Source organism: Asparagus officinalis, unplaced genomic scaffold (genome assembly GCF_001876935.1).
Source record: "Asparagus officinalis unplaced genomic scaffold, Aspof.V1 AsparagusV1_Un53, whole genome shotgun sequence".
Classification (NCBI taxonomy): domain Eukaryota; kingdom Viridiplantae; phylum Streptophyta; class Magnoliopsida; order Asparagales; family Asparagaceae; genus Asparagus; species Asparagus officinalis.
In genome coordinates, this window is record NW_017972319.1 from 192,604 (window position 1) to 210,451 (window position 17,848).

The 17,848-nt window shown below is 35.0% G+C and overlaps 1 protein-coding gene across 6 annotated transcripts in view; it reads left to right on the forward strand.

The window, feature by feature from the left end:
• The window catches only part of LOC109827150 (pyrophosphate--fructose 6-phosphate 1-phosphotransferase subunit alpha 2-like), a 46,255-nt gene extending 28,963 nt beyond the window's left edge, over positions 1 to 17,292 (forward strand). For 5 of the 6 annotated variants that reach the window (XM_020394112.1, XM_020394113.1, XM_020394115.1 and 2 more), the window contains 4 exons: positions 895 to 949; positions 8,452 to 8,548; positions 12,386 to 12,614; positions 16,984 to 17,292. In XM_020394112.1, the coding sequence (XP_020249701.1) occupies positions 895 to 949; positions 8,452 to 8,548; positions 12,386 to 12,458 (225 nt within the window). In that variant the 3' untranslated portion in view covers positions 12,459 to 12,614; positions 16,984 to 17,292. Of the gene's footprint in view, positions 1 to 894; positions 950 to 8,451; positions 8,549 to 12,385; positions 12,615 to 16,983 lie in introns of those variants that run through there. The other variant, XM_020394117.1, reaches the window with a different exon arrangement.
• Positions 17,293 to 17,848: the final 556 nt, after the last annotated feature.

Below are 17,848 nucleotides of genomic sequence, written 5' to 3' on the forward strand. Positions count from 1 at the left end.
CGCTTTGCCTGTCTCCTTTATTTGTAATATCTTCTTCTCGTTTTGTAGCAAGTCTAAAAGGGTGATAATAGCAAGAACACATAGGTTTAACATATGGAAGAACCTCACGAGTTGAAAGATCAAAAGCTAACAAACAGGATATGAAACAACGTGGTATTTTCGTTTTGCCCAAAAAAAACACTCATTATAGCCTCAGGAAAAAAATGTAAGCCAACCCGCTGCAAACTCCAGCTACACACATCTAGGTTACTCTCTTTATTTCCATTTATTAAAGCAGGAAGAGTAGAAATAAAAGTACTTCTCGCAAGAGGTCTTATTCTGCTATGTAAATGTGATCTCAATATGTTATTTATTTTTATATTGATTAGAAATGTCCAAACTAAGTGAACCCATTTTAGGAAACTGTCTTGAGTTACTTTGCACTTCTTTGTTTAGATGCTTGTTGTCAGAGTTGGCAAGGTGGGTCGATCTGTAATCATATTAGAATCCTTTAGGTTTTGTCACTTTCATAAAATCTGTTTAAATGGAAAGTTGATTATATTTCTTATATTTGTTCTTGACTTTCAATGTTCCATCTTCACATCTGATCCGTTACATGATGCATATATACTTCATATCGACTCCACGGCTTCATCTTTCAGTCAATCCCATATGTTCTGATCATCACTTGATGCATACTTGAAATGCTTGAGAACAAATTGTTACAGTATCAAAGTTAGTATTCTGTATCTGGTCATTCCACGTAACATTGGTAAAGCTCTCACACTGCCTAATTGGGCAGTTCCTATAGAATTTGTTTGATATGCATTTTGACATAATAATTCTGTATGAACTGAAATTTCATTTCTCATTTTATATGATTGCTGAAAGAGAATTGTGCCTCAATTTTTACAGGTGACGCTTCTCGGACAAGTACCCGCATTTTCATCTAAAGGTTGTCCTATAAATGGTAAAGTTTCCTGTGATACTTGTTATATATCATACTCGAGTCTCAATTTCATTTTGCTGATATTTCTGTGGTTTATTTTGAACCTGCTTCGGTGCATGTGCATTCTACTATATGCAGTTGTCTTCCATTGCCCTAAAATAGAATGTCAAGTGTACTTTTTTTCCCCTCCCACACTGAAGCTATTTTATTCGGTCTTTAATTTCTCTGCTTGAGAGTTTATGTGCTCATGTTTGTTCAGCAAGAAAATGATCCTTCCTCAACTGAAATTGCACCAATGACATCGGTACCACACATCAGTTGGTAGGATACCCCAGAAATGTATTTTTAACATTTTATTTTATAGAGATCCAAGGCTTAAGCTAACCATAAGCTACCTAATGAGACCTACTAATATGTTATCTTAAGCTCACATATTATTAGCTTCATCTGTTAACTGAGTAAGCTTCTGCTGCTTTCGTTGACATGCATGCATAACTTAACTAGTAATCAATATAGCAATGGCCATATAGTTTAATAAATTAATTTTGATATTTAATACAATCTACGGCTCTATGCTATACATCTTCTAGAAAAAAAAAGCTAAATTACAGGTTAGTTGTGATGAAGTTGATCTCCTCATATCTTCAAGTGTCAAGCATCGCAAGAACCTTGAATTTGGAGAATTCAAATACCATTTACTTCTGAAATAAATTGTGCTGAAGAAGGAATCAGGGGCTTTTTAAATGCTTCAACTTTGACTGCTCACGAATACTATGTGGTGGGAATCCATAGAGAGTATATTCTGGGAGAAAGAGGCACATGATAGGATTTGGAGGATATGATTGATTCTGATTTATCCTCTATGATTTTAAAGATTTTAGTTGATAGGATTTAGTTTGTATGTCTGATAAGATTTGAGACCTGATTTAGGGATTTTATTTGATTTTGTTTGTGGTTATAAATAATGATGTAAAACCTCTTTGAAAGGCAGACTATTTTGATATGAGAATTTGAGATTTAATTGCGGCATGTGAATTGCTTTTAGTAGGTGTGTGTTGACAACTAATTTTTAACCAAATAAAATAAAAAATCCATGAATTTTGAGATTAAAAAAAATTGGAATTAGTATCTCATCATTTATAATTTCAAATCTGAGGCTTATCACTTTTGAATTCAACTGCCTAAAAATACAAAATTCGAACAACAAATCAAACTTGACCTCTGTGTTGCTAAACTGAAACCCAACTCAAATTTGACCTTCTACGTCATTAAAACTAGTACAAATTCCAAAATTAACCACCACGTCCTTAAACTGGAAGACAAATCTAATTTGACTTCCACGTCGTTAAACTGAAACTCAAATTAAAATTGACCTTCACATCACTAAATTGAAAAATACCAAATTTGACATCCACATCGCTAAACTGGAACTCAAATTAAAATGGACCTCCCCATCTCTAAACTGGAATCAAAACTAAAATTGACCTCTACGTTGCTAAACTGGAATCCCAAAATCCAAATTCCATTTCACGTCTCCAAGGCGAACCCAAATCCTAGTTCAACCGCCACATCTCTAGTCTAAGATTTTATTTAAAATTTGTACACTGGGGTTATGCCCTTGGTTAAGCCATGTATATGACATCTTTAATAAAATTATGATGCTTTCTTGATTTATGAGTTTTCATTTATTTTGATGACATTTATTGACTATTAGTCGAAGGTTCCTTTCTTTAGAAAGAGTAATTAACAATAGATTCTTGAGTCTATTGGAAGCCATGAACCCACATAAAAATAAAACCCTCTCCTGTAAGGTGAATTTGACGGGAACAATAAGCAAACAAAAGTTATCTACCTTAATTGGATGCGCTTATACGCAACTAGTTAAGATAGACAAATTTGACCCCATGGTGTGAAGTCTAGGCCGTGAAACCCATTATTTAATCTCAGCCCTCTATCTCAAAATCCATCAAATCTCAGCCCTCATATCAATTAAGCATTCCTAATTTAAAATTCTCAGCAGCCTTCATCAATCACTGTTCACGCGAACAGTAGTTTCTATTAATGTTTCATCTCCTTCAACTACTTTGAAAACACCCCCCCCTCCCGCCACACCCCCACCCCAACCGCCCCCCAAAAAGACGTCTACGACCACGAAGCCACCAACAACCACCATCGCCTCCTACTATCATGTTCAATCCGTTTTCAAGCCCTCGTCAATGTAGCACAGAAGCCTAACCAGGCCGTTGCTTGCTTTCTGAAATCATCTTGTCATCCATCAGCCCCAACAGTTCCTCGACAATAGCTTCTTTGCTTCAGACATTTCCCTGAGTCCATCGCAGGCTCTGTTTGAAGCCAACTGGTTCCCAATACTTGCAACAGATATTCGATCCCTGTGTTTTTAGATTGATCAGATTTATTTGAAGTCAAAATCACTATTTTTGAGTTCTTCTTTGATTAATTGTTGTTGTGATTGTTGCAGGTGCTTGATTTGGTGGAATATTGCATTGTTGGGTCTGGTTGATTTCACAACTTAGTGGTTTAGTTTCGTTTGTTTGCAACTGAGCCTCTCAATTTAGTTTCAATTCTAACCTGCTGATACTGTTTGGTGTGAGTTCAACACACCCTCATGTGAATTCTGAACTTGGGGTCTTGAACCTTACTGTTAATTTTTGCATCTCTTGAGAATTGTGGTGAACTGGTTATTATAGTTGCTTATTGCTATACCTGTGGACCTTGTTTGATTTATTATTGCATTGTGTTAGGATTGCATCCATTCTTAAGATCTTGACTGTTAGACTTTTGTATTCATGGTTAAATCCATACACTCAATTGTTTGCTAGGTTATCATCTGTGTGATTGTTTGACTCCATTGACAATAGTGTTTCCCCTCGTCCTGTCCTGCGTCTCTATGCTTTCGAAAATTCTTCCTTTTGTTCAACTCTGTGGTGATTGAATCATAACCTTCGTTGTCCAACTTCAGGAAAAAAAGGAAATTAGAAAAGCAATATCATATATACGCGTACATACACAGCGTGGAGGTCTAGGAGATGGGGGACATATCTGAGTTTTGTTGAAAAGAATGGGTTATTTTTCAATGGAGGTTCAAGGATAGACGATATTGTATGTAAGTTAGTCTTGATTTTATATCCAAAGCTGGATGGAATCTTAAAGATATAATTTAAAATCCCGAAGTTGATGCGGTTCAGTTTTCAAGTTCATTTTGTTAATAAGCAATTACCCATTCTTGAAGGGACGGAATCGAATTTCCATCATTTCTTTCAGTTAAGGAATTTAATTGGCAATACATGAACACCATAGGCACCTGAATGTGTCCACTTTATTGGATATGAAATTTTAGAATTTTCATCCTTACTGATAATTACATCGTGTGCCACAGCAATAAATATCCAAATTAGATTTCTCCATCAGTTGATGTTTGCAAGGGACATCTGACAATTATTATTCTTATACATTTGTCATGTTAGCATGTCATATACAATCAGTCCTCAGACGTCTTTTCTAACTGCTTAATCCTTGTTTTATGATTCATTTCTAATTGTGAGTTCATATATCTACCGGGCAATGGGGTGGGAGGGGGGATGCACCAAATATATTGTTGTTCTTCCGACAATAGAAAAGTTCCTTCGCCGTAGCAGTAACTGAAACAACAAAATGTACTGAAAATGGTTTCCCTAAAGTGAATATAAGATGGGATGTACTGAATGAACTATTATCTTTGTAATAATGTAAAGGGGAATAACTGAATAATAGTCCATAATGAAATAAGGAAAGTGAAAAAAAGGAATTAAAACTTACTGTATAAACTAGAGGAGCACCACTAACTGACAAAATGACAAGTGCATCCAGGTGGTAAATACCATACTGAAACAGAAGCAAAACTTCAATCTTTCCTTACCTCTTGTTCATGTCCTCATCTTTCAAGCTTCTCAAAATTTCCTTTACTCTTCTTCCACGACTTCTCTCCTTGTTTTCGTTCTCATCTTTCTTGCTTTGTAAACATGAAAATGGATCCGAGTGAAGCTGGAATTTTGTTCAAAACAAGAGGCTGCAATAATCAAATTTGATGGATCGGCACGACCGATCCAGAGAAAAGGCTGGTTTCTCAAGTCCAATGAGATTATAGAAGAAAGGAATCTAGGAATTCCTTTCTTCCCTGTGTTGCAGAGTCCTTGCTCTAATTGGGTTTCGAAGCTTGAGTCCAAGGTCAGTTTTAAAGGGAGGTCAAATCCTACATCAGATTGGAAACTATGGGTTGAAAAGTTGATTCCACTCTATAAGGATGTATTGAAACAAATCAAGATTTTTGATGCTATTTAGGTTTCAACCTGTAAGTTTAGAAAAGATTTGATATACATTTGGGAGCTACTACCATACTGAAATGAGGAAACTAGCACATTTGTTTTTCCTTTTGGAGAAGCTTCAATTATGCTTGAAGATATGATGGTTTTTAGACCTCTCTCTCCAATAGGATTCTGTATTACATAAGTAGGACTCAATGAAGAGCTTCACAAGTTTAAGATTAGACTCCTTACTCAACATCTAGTTTTTAACAAAAATATGGCTAAGAAGCGCATTTTTCTTTGTGCATAACAAACTTTATGAACTGTGATGATGTTTCACTATAGCATATTGCTTTTTTGTGACTTTATCTTTATGGTTATCAAAGAACATCTTTCCTAAGGCTGGTGACACAGTACGGAGGGGATGGCTTAAGGCGTATGCTTTGCCCTAAGACCAGCAGTTTTTCTTGTCTTTACCACGACATGCACTTTTTGAAGGAACTCATGATTAGGAATGACAAGGATGATATTTTACCTAATTTTTCACACTTTTATATAGTCAAGGTTTTAAATATCGGCCGACATGTCCGACATGTCGGCCGACATATCGGTTTGAGGGTTTGACCGACACGACATGGACGTTTTTAACTCGTATATCGGTTTTTAGGGCAAAATTGAAAATATCAGGGTCATATCGGGCATATCGGCCTATTTTTTAGCTTTGAAAAATCGACCGATATGGTACTTTTTTTAAGATCTGTTTTTTATTATCGGGTTTGGGTTTAGTGATAAATACCCAAACCCGTTTGACTCGTTCTCATGTTTAAGGGTTCCTTATGAACCCGATAGAAAAAATTTATGAACCCAAATCCATATATTATTTACTTTTTTATATGTTCAGTCTATAGAATTTATAAAGTATGCTTATATTGAATTTATGAATGCTTAGATTACATTTAGGACATGATATTATACATATGTGCACTACCCGATATGGCAATCCGATATTTAGTCAATGTCCCCCGATATATCCCCGATTTCCGCTATCCGATATGGATTTCAGCCATCCGACATGAACCCGACATCCGATATTTAAAACCTTGTATATAATGCAAATGTGGGTATGAGAGCATTTTATTTATTTTAGCTGCGATGTTTTTCTTAAATTCATCGAGCACAACAAACCATTTGCAGCTCGGTGGTTTGAAGTAGCCATTGATAGAACTTTACGTTCAAGATTAATATGCCAATCCTCTTGCAATTTTCATTGGCGCCCCGATGCAAAAAAGTTAGGTAACTGGATATAACCATCTTTTTACGGGGAGAATGGTTAGTGAATTTGTGGCGACGTGAATGAAGGAATCACTTATTTTGCCTAGTGTTTAAGATCTTGTGAAGTTATTGGGGCAGATAGCATTCCACTCTATCACCCCCAAAGAGTTTCCAGACATTGTGGATATGATCAAGATCTATTCGGATGTGCCCAGGTTGGTGCTAAGGTTTCAGATTAGGCAAGTGCTTGGGTTTGTTACACAAATTATGAGTTCAACTATATGCTCTATGTCCCTCCTTGAGGATATCAATCTGATGTCACTTATCAATACTATTATTGGTTGAAAGAGAATATTTCGTCTTTTATTTTTTTTAAGATTGATGTTGGAATGCAGGAAAAAAAAAGCAGATGAGAAGAGTGTCAGTAGAGTCTGGGAGGCAGGTCCGCTGGAATTGGATTTGAATTCATTATAACTGATAGGAGTTTCTTATAGGTGTTCTGTTGGTTATGTGTCAGTTATATTGGAACGGACCTCTTCTATTGTCTTTGATTGTGCATGTTTTTATTTCTAGTTTGTAGGAACTCTTGTTGACTTGATTGTACCATTCATTCTTTTGCACTTTGCCCTTTTATTTCAGCTCAATTGATCTTTTGTTGAATGTATTTTTATATAGTACACCAAGTGAATTTCCCCCTCACATGCCGAAACACACTCATATGAGAAGAGAGCATGTTGAGAATTTCCTAAAGTTTCTTTTCTAACTACAGGAACCTTATAAATGAACCAGTGTAAATGCCATATTAAATGTCATGGTTGTTTATTGATGTTTTAAAGTAATCTTGAGCTTGCAACCTCTGTTATAAATAGCAGTAAATAGCACAACAATAGCGGCGCTAATTGCGTTAGCGGTCTCTTCTTGCTACGCTATCACCCAATAGCGGTGACATATTGCAGAATATGCGTTTTTCGCTTGCAAATCGCTAATAGAACGTCATAGCAGTGAATATCGGGTAAATTGCGGGCAACATCCGCTTTTTGACCGCTATTTAAAAGCGAGTTGAGGCTTATTTTTTTAAAATTAAACACGATCTGCAAGCACTACATCCACCGCCTCCCGTGATTTCCGACGTATTTCCGCCATCTCCCACAGCCTCCGGCATCTCCCTTAGCACTTCTTCTCACAGTCCTCTCACCGCTCAGCTCATCTTCGCAAAGACAACAACTCTTTAACTTCTCCTTTAGTAGTCTTTGGTATATTATGTAACGGTTACATGTCTATTTCATATTTATAATCTCTTTAAATCATCAAATATACATTTTTTAGATTTTTTAGATTTTTCCTTACTTTTTATTATTTTTTTGAATATTTATACATATCTAAATTAGACCGCTATTTGACTTTGTGTTTTTACCGCTATTTTGCCGCAATAGCCCCAACTCGCCTCACCGCTACGTGATGCTATCCGCTATCAATAAGCTTGCTTACAAGGCAACATTAGGCTGAAAATTTACATTAATAACCAAAAGCCAGTAGCCTTATGACCATAGCACAACAAAATATTCTTCTTGTACTGCATAAACATGCAGCTGCATGTAGAATGTGCGTATAATATGTATGTGTATTTTTTTTAATCTTTCTTCCAAGGATGTGTTGCCTGGACGTCCATTATTCTCATTATAATTATGGAAAGTCTAGAGACTACCAGTTATGTATGGGCTACCTGGGTTGTTCTCATCCGATTTTTGGATATTTTGACTGCCTACTTCTGTATATGTATTTAAAGTTGAAAATTAAGCTATTTTTTTGACTAAACCTTTATTATATTCATCTTACAAGATCATTAAATTACACACACACACACACACAACTTGTGTTTGGAACATCAACTCAACTGTTATTTCGTATGAAGCATCAACTTAACCATGCGATCTGTTTTATTTTGTGCAGGAACAAAAGGTTCCAACTTCACCAAGACCAGGAAATATATAATCCTCCCTCCCTCCCTCCCTCTTTCCCATGCACATATACGTCCACAGGTCTACATGTAAATGCACACATATAAAACGTACACTTATTAGAATTGTTTATGTTTACATGTTTGTATATATCTATAACAAGATTAAGTTGGTAGGATATCAGATCTTATTTCCCTAATTTATTGACAAGGATTCATTTTCATGATTACAAAACTACTTGTATAACTGCTTTGTTTTAAAGATAAAGGTGTCAGAATATAGCCAGTCAGAAATTTATTTGCCAATATAAATGCATTAGTTATTTAGTACATTTGATATTTTCTTATTTACTCTACCAAGGAGTTAAGATTTTATTACCATTTTTAAGAAACATTACAGACATGAAATGAGGACAAGGAAATTCTTTCATATGTACTCTGTGATGTTTCATGCGACCAGTTTTCTTCATGCAACTTCCCTCTCAGGGTGAGCTCGTGCTATCACTTGTTTATGTTTTTCCTAGGGTGTTTTTCTTCGTTTCAATGAACATAAGTGAACAATCAGTCTAATAGGCTTAGTAGTTTTGTAGGAAATAGGTCCACTTTTACAGGTATATAGGGAAACCGCAAAGTTAAATTTTTCGAAAAAGACATGTTGCAGTAACTTTTATAGCTTTAAATATGGTATGCATTCTCTAGTCATTTATCCCCATAACGTTGAACGTGATGTACACATGAATGTTTACATTACATAGAAAAGAAAAGAAAAAGTTAAAAATCAAATACAAAATCAGAATGTCTGAATGGATCTTAACCCATATTAGTATGTTGAAGTTCTTAAATGATCATAAACAGAAAAAAAGACTTGAGTCTATCAGCAAAAAGATTTTTTTTTTCTCGATACTAAACTCTGCTAGGTAACCCACTTTGGGATGCAACTACTAGAACTGATAAGTTGGAAGTTTCCTTTCAGAACTTCTCATAAATGAAGCACAGTGAAACCTGTACACTATACTGCAATAGGAAAGTCTTTCCACAAAGTTCAAATTCACTTTATTTATGTAAGTGAACAAAAGATGACTTCTCAAAGTTGTGAAAAACACAACTAATTCAGACAATACAATAAATGGAAATGCATAATGCACATGAACCCTTGCTTTATTTCTTTAGTATTTGTGCTAATAGAAGGCAGCAGTCCTTGCATCATCATAAAGGCAACTCTTAAATCTGCTCAAAAATCAAATTAAGAACCTCTAATGTAGTTCATTTATAAATATCATCTTCCATGCTATAGTTAAGTAGGTGAGATATCATTATGCTCTACAAACATCTTGGAGTTTTCATCTCTTTGTTATTATAACGTGCTTGAACCTAATATATGCTCCCTAACACTAATTTTTAGGAGTAAATATTGTGTTTTAAACATTCTAAAGTTTATTCTTTTCAATAACTTTCAGTCAATAAAACTAAGTGAAATCATCTTATCCTGCCATGTAAACTTGGAAAGCAAATCAGTAGTTCATGTCAATTGTGTATTGAAATGATGAAAGCTGTTGTCAATTGTGTAAACTCTAGAGGCTTGCATGTGCATGCGTGTATATAATAATAGAATAAATCATGATTTTATATTTTCTTGGAATTACTTCTCATATATTTTATTAGTCTATGACTTCTTGTAGGAACTTAGCTTTAGCTTGCGGAGTGCGGTCATCTTGAGAATAGCTTAATGCATACAGTGAACATATCTTTAATTTTGAATCCTTTTTACTACTATCTAACTGGAAGTAACTTCAAAAGCTAACATGTAGTGGCTACGAGAAAATATTAAACAAGTTTGAAATTTGGCTCCATGAAGTGTCCTAAACTAGCCAAAATTTAAAATATATCATAAAGGTGTGGATGCATGTGAGAAATTAGGATAAATGTGTCCACTACTGTATATATGAGTATGACAGCTGGGATACTTCTGAAGCATAACTTCCTCAATGGACTGCTTGAATCGTGTCTAAGTTCACATTGTTCAAACATGCATTGTGTTGTATTTTGTTTTAACAAACTGACACGCCGTACACACCCACCTGCCCACCCACTTCCACCCACATGCGCATGCCCAGACACACATGGACATGTAAGTATGTATAGATACATACAGATGTGTGTGCCTATATGTATGTACGTACGTACGTACGTACGTATGTATGTAGTGTATGTATGCAGTGTTTTAAATGTCAGCTGACATATCAAACATGTCGGCCGACATGCCGAATTTAGGGGCCAACCGACACGATATAGAGCTTTTCAATGCGTATTGCATTTTCAGGGTTCATGTCGGATATATTGGGGGGCATGTCGGGTGATATGTCGGTTATGTCGGCCGATTTTTCAGTCTAAAAAATTGGCTGATTTTTTAATCTTTTTTATTATGTTTATCTAATCAGGTTTGAGTTTAAATTCTTGATTATGTCTTAATATTACTTTCAAAGACAAAAACCGATAAGTTAAGGGAAATGAAAAAAAGACCGAAGTAATATCCGTCGCTCATCTTCTCTCTCTCATTCGACACCTCATCGGTCTCTTCTCCGATCTATTCCTTTGACATCAATATCAGGTGATCTTCTCTTTTCTTTACTGCTAATATCGGAGTCCTCTTTTCTCACATCTTTCCTTCAACATCAACCATAAATATCATAAGTTATTTATTTTTTTATATGTTTAGACACTAGAAAATTTTAAGTCTATTTAGATTTTATTATGATATTTATATTACACATATGCACATCATCCGATATGGCAATCCGATATTTTTTTCATGTCTCCCGACATATCCTCGATTTTCGCTATCCAACATGAATTTTCGTGTGACACCCTCACTTTAGTCCAACATAGACTAGTGTGAAGAAATATTAGTGATTTAAATAGAGAAAAGTCCAAGGCCCAAGAACAACTAGTGCTAGCATTTTAGCGGTGGATTTAGCCAACCCATGAGTTGTTCTCTGTGGACACACAGTTTACACGCGCCAACGGGCCCGTGGGTCTGAGGCGTGACAAACGATATCAAAGCAGTTGTCAGTCAAAAATATGGAGCTAAGTGCTATACGGGGCTAAGTGCTATACCACGTGATGCGGTGTGAGTCAACTCTAGAACCCGTAGGAACCACCTTTAGAATCCATATCGCCTGGCAAGTGACACTGGGATGTGTCAATTGTCATGTTGTGGTTACGAGGACGTCGTCTTTGTAAGGTGGGGTGATTGTGACACCCTCACTTTAGTCCCACATGGACTAGTGTGAAAAAATGTTAGTGGTTTAAATAGAGGAAATCTCTCGACCCAAGAACAACTAGTGTTAGTATTTTAGCGGTGGATTTAGCCAATCCATGAGTTGCTCTCTATGGACCCACGGCTTGCATGCGTCAACGGGCCCGTGGGCCTAGGGCGTGACAGTCTGACATGAACCCGACATTTAAAACCTTGTATGTATGTAGTAGTAGTGGTGGTGGTGGTGGTAGTAGTAGTAATAATAATAATATTGATGATGATGATTATGATGATGATGATAATGTCTTAAATATGTGTTTGGTCAGTTTTAAAGCATTATGCACTATGAATCACTTGAGAAGGTAGTATACCCTTGTGTTGTATGGGTTATATTTTCCGTTGACATGTATAAAGTCTTTTCAGTTAGAGCATGACGCAAAAGTTTTATAAATGCCAAATTGCCAGTTAGTACTATATTTTTTCCCCATCTGAGGAAATTCTAGTTTAATATAAAAAGGGGGAATTTATTAATGCATACTAGTGAAATTGTGAAATATGAGCTTTCTTCTTAGCAATTGCTTGCCCCAATGTGCTTATGGGCTACCCTTATAATTCTGGTACCAATGATTTTGTTTTGTTTTTTAAGAGGCTAATGCTGATTAAATATGCAGAATTGCAGGTACAAACTGCTCTAGGTCCCAGAGAACCTGTGGTGCAGTTCAAGAAATTATACTTTTAGCATAGCTGATGCTACCTGGCTTTGTTTGAAGCTGTTCAAGAAATTAAAATTTTAGCATATAAATTTGTTCCCTTTCCCTGAAAACGCCCGCTCCGGTGAGCTATGCTAGCTGCCTCCATCGCCGAAATACCGCTTCTTTATATGACAACAAAAAGTTAAAGGTAAACTCCCACCTGATATCCTTGATAGCACATTTAACTTTTAAGAATTCTAGTTATGTTCTCTTCTCCTTTCATAATCTGAATATGAACTGTGAGTGAAATTGAGGAGATAATGAAATAAGAGATCTCTAGTTTGTTTGCTCAATCTATGTATTTTGTACTAGTTTTTGGTGCTTGATGACTTATGAGAAATTTGATTTGAAGCATTGTTTCTATTTTAGAAAAACTATGACGTGTCTTTGTTCTTCTTCTTGCACCTGGTATTAAGATAAGCATATGTAGTTTTCTAATTTGGGAAAGGTTTTTTTATTATCTACAATGTGATGGAATTACTTGTAATTCTTAATTTTTTTTTTGTTTTTGCTTTTGTTTTTGTTTTTTGGGATTTTTGTTTATTTACAATGAGTATTAACTGATTGAAATTGAGGTGATAAATAATAATAGATCTTTAGCTCGATAGAAGTGCTCAGTGTATTTTGTATTAATTGTTGATGTCTGAGAATAAATCATAGTTGGGTGCCTGATAATAGAATAAAAAGAAAATGGGTCTGAAGCATTGTGTCTATTTTAGGAAGATCATGATGATCTGTGCTTTTCTTCTTCCTATCGTTTCCATTTAGTTACTTTAAGATTTTCTGTACCCAAGTATAATTATAAAGCAATGCTTCTGAATATTTAGATTAGAGTATGAGGTTGCTTAATTTGTAAAATGCTTTTTAATGTACGATGTAAGTGAATTTATTCGTAATTCTTGCAACTTATTGTAGAAATTTTGTTTATTCATGACAACACTCATGGAAGTTCCACATATTTGCGATATTATATGTTGTTTGTACCGTCAATAGACGAGATGAGTTTTGTTCTTCATCCATAATAATAGTTATCTCCACATCAACTAATTAAGTTCTTCACTAGTATCTATCAATGGCCTAGGCCTATTGCTGACAATGGACATGATTAATGAGACAATCTACCAGTAAGCCCCCCCCCCCCCTCTCTTTTATTATTTGCGAGTTTATTTCCCTATAACCCTCTCCTTTCTTTGGTGTGTCTTCTTTGCCTTGAATTTAGACCTTGATGTTGAGTGAGGAGTTGTATCTTCAACTTCTAAAGCTTGTCACTGAGTCCTATTTATTTAGCACAGAATCCTATTGGTGAGCAACCACCAGCATATCTTCCAGAGTAACTGAAGCTTCTCCAAAAGGGAAAACAAATGTGTTAGCTTCGTCACTCCAGCATACTAATATCTCCCAAATTAATACCAAATCTTTTAGCTATTGGATGCTACGGAGCTGACTTCTTTTTTGTATTAAAGGGGGAAGAGCTACATATAATGAACCCAGCCACCAAAAACCAGTAAAGAGCAGATTTCATATGCACTTCCCTAACTTAGGTAAGGGTTTTAGGTTAAGAGTCTTATGTTAAGGGTTCCTTAACTGCATCCCACTTTATAGTCAGACTTAGTCTGCATTGAATTTTGGAGCCAGTGACTATTCATTAATTTTTAATTAATGCGAAGGTTCGAGAGGTACTCTCAATTAAACTGTTGTTTGGCATTCAGTGAATTCAGGCATAGAAATTTGGAGCTAATGACTATTCATTAACTTTCAATTAATGAGAAGGTTCGAGAGATAGGGAGGGAGGGACTCCGACTCTCACTTATACTCTTGTTTGAATTGGACCAATAACGTCTATGGTTACATTCACAAGTCTTATAAATTCTCTTAATTCACCTTTTAGGAAGTTTTGAGATTGTTGTTGGAAATGCTGGAAAAAAAGAAGAAGAGAAAAATATCAGTGGAGTCTGGGAAGCAGGAACCTCCGCTGCAACTGGATGTGAATAATGCACCCTTGAGTTTTGGGGTCATAGGGTCATTTGAACCTAGAGGAAGATGTAACATAAGGATTATAAAGGGTATGGCAAGAGCAAGAGGAGCTTTTCGAGGTGCTCTTTTAGCTAAAAACCAACCTTGCTTTCATGCAAATAAAGAAGCTAGTCTAGCTGCAGCCGAAGGAGAGGACAAACAGGGCAGGGCTCATGAATTGGAAAATACTGAACATGAAGCCCTTAATTAGGTGAGAATTCTCCTCGTCTGTTTTTGATGTCTTGCTTTTGAAAACTTCCATGATTATCTTAGCATGCATGATATCGTTTTTGATTTGATATGTTTCCTATAGTAGTTGGTACTTGGTAGCCCTCATTGCCCTTAGTATGATCTCTAATTACTTATATAGTCTTTTCTCTTTTGTTTGACCTCATTTATAACTGAAAGGAGTTTTTTTATGAATGTTTCTTCGAGTTCTTTATACTTTATATTACACATTAGTTATATGGGAACTTATTCTATTATCTTTGATTTTGTGTGTTTTATATTTCTGTGTGTATGAATTCTCACTGGCTTGATTGTATCATTTATGCTTTTGTGCTTTGCTTTTTTTATTTCAACTCATCTGAATCTCTTATTGGACTTACTTCTGATATTAGTATGCCCCTATGAAGTGTACACTCACATAAAGAAACATACTCACATTACAAGAAAGAGTACAGTGGAAAAAGAAAGTTTCTAGAAGTTTCTTTTTCTGACTATAGGAAGCTACAAGATGAACCAATATAAGTGTAAATATATTGGTTACTCTCCGGTCTTTAAATATTTAAGTGCCTACTATGGGAATATGCTTCTGTATAGGTATTAGAAATTACGCAACCTATATATATTCACTTCATAAGTTCATACATAAACACGAGCGCACATATGCAGCACATATATAGTTGTTGTTCGAAACATCAAGCTAATTTTTAGTTTGTCTGAAACATCAACTTAATTGTGTGGCCTTTTTTATTTTGAGTGATCAACAAAAAGTTCCAATTTCATCTCTGCTATTCGCCGTTTCTTTTCCTTCCCACTCTTTAAACTAACTTCTAAATGACCTTATACATAAAATACAAGCTACTTTTTATTATGCAAGAAAATCAAGAAAATATTCATGCTTCCATGAATAATGGGGGGAAAAACAACCGACACCGAACATGTGAGAAACATGTGAGAACTTATATAGCTCTTCGTCATTCTTGAGAATAGCATAATGTTCCAGCTAAATTTCAACTCCTATTAACTAACTTATACTTTCTAGGATAAAATAACTAACTTATCCTTAAAGTATTGGTGTACTCTCAAGTTCCTCTTAAAGTATCAATTTACCTATTTGCCCCTTCAACTATATAAGTTTAATGTAGTCATTTTGTAAGCCCACAGTCAAGATATGACAGTGTTTCTTGCATTTCTTCTGCGTTTTTATTCGTCTATCTCCTCTTTTTCCGAAGCCAAAAAATTATTAACTATTAACTGCTTTCCCGAACACATTTTACCCTTTAACCCTTTTTAGGAATTAAAAAATTATTTTTGAACTTGCAGAAAATACGAGGAAAAAAAAACTATCAAGTCATTAACCTGTAGGTTCATAAAACATCACATTGAGCACATACAGAGTTTAAGGGGGAATATGTAAATTTATACTTTAGGGGGAAACTTGAGAGTTCACTAATACTTTAAAAGGTATTTGATCATTTCTTACTAATTTCTTCCAAGTAAATGAAAGTAACTACAAAATCTCAGCATGCAATGCTTGTGGAATATTTATGAAGAAGCATCAAATTTGTTTCCATGAAGTGTTGAAACTACTCGAATTTAAAAAATGCCATAAAGTTGTGGATGTCTGAGAACTTCAAGGTGTTTCTAAAAAATATTGGTGTTTGATACCGACATAGTTTCAGGAATAAATGGGTCCACACTGCTGTGTACATTAGGATGACCACTAGGGTAGTTCTGATGCATAACTTCCCCACAGGACTGTTTTGATTGTGACTAAGGTAACATGATTCAAACACATAATGTACTGAAGTTCATTCTATGAAAATAAAATCTTGTAAATGTGAAGATTAGATTTAGTCAGTTTTAAATAGCATTTATTAACTCTTGTGTGTATGAATTATAGTTTTTAGGTGACATTATATACTTTTCTGTTGGGGGCATTATTTTAAAAGAATTTCCTTAATTTCATTCAATTATATACTTAGAAGTTGTATATAATTTGTTTTGGGCATTACGTTATTTGGAAGAAATATGATGTGAAATATATCTCTTGATGTATCTATATGTTTACGAAAGATAGGGCCAACTTGCCAGCTAGGTTACTCTATTATTTCCATTTGAGGAAATGCTAGTTTAATACAAAACGGGGAATTTCTTAATGCATATGTACTATCCTTGTATGAGCTTTTCTTCTTCCCAATTGCTTGGCCTAATATGCTTATGATTTGGATGGTTTTGTTGTCTTATTTTAGAGGTTAATTCCTTAATTAAATTTGCAGCAACTTGCTGTAATCGCTCCCAAAGAACCTGTGATGCTGTTGAAGAAATTAATCTTTTAGCATAGAGGAGTATTCCTCAGAGCAGAGACAACCTAGCAGAGTTTCGAAAAGTGGAACCTTCAAACTTTTTCTGGAGAGGCTTGTAGTGTCTTTTATTTTGATATTATAAGACTGCAACTTTTATTAGATGTATTAGGACATAATTATGTTACTTTTCCTGTTTGTTAATGACATTTAGCAAAGGTGTTTTCCTTCTCTTGTTGTAGTGGTGTTAATATTTCGGTGCCTAATTATATTTGTTGTTAAGTTTTTTCGTCTAGTAATCGATTTACAATGATAAAAGTTTTGGTAACTATGAGTTTTGTATTGTCAGATGGTAGCTTCCTAACGTAATCATGTATTAACTTGTTTATATCTACATAGATAATTTGTTGCTTGTGAGGTATAAAAATTTTCTGGCGTCGTGGTACATAAATTGCTCAAGGGCGTATTGCTTGTGTTTGCAATTACATATGAAGATTAAGTTCTAAAGAATTAGATGACAGCCATAAAGTGGATGAGAGTTTGTATGTAATCGTCCTTGGTTTATCATGTTTAATTGCTGTGTAGAGTTTTTAGAAAGGCTAGCTGTAGCTACACTATAATATGAGGATGTGATCACTTGTGTTTTCATAATTTTTTTGTTGACGGTAGAACGCTCTTTTTCCATTAGATTGAGATTTTTGTGTGGTAGTCTCGGGATGATAAATTGTCTATTGTTGTGAGTTTAGTTGAAATAAGTAAAGTTAGCATCTAAATTTATGGTAGAAAATTAGTTATGAGTGTCAGGTAAGAATCTATTAAAGGAATGTAAATATTTATACGA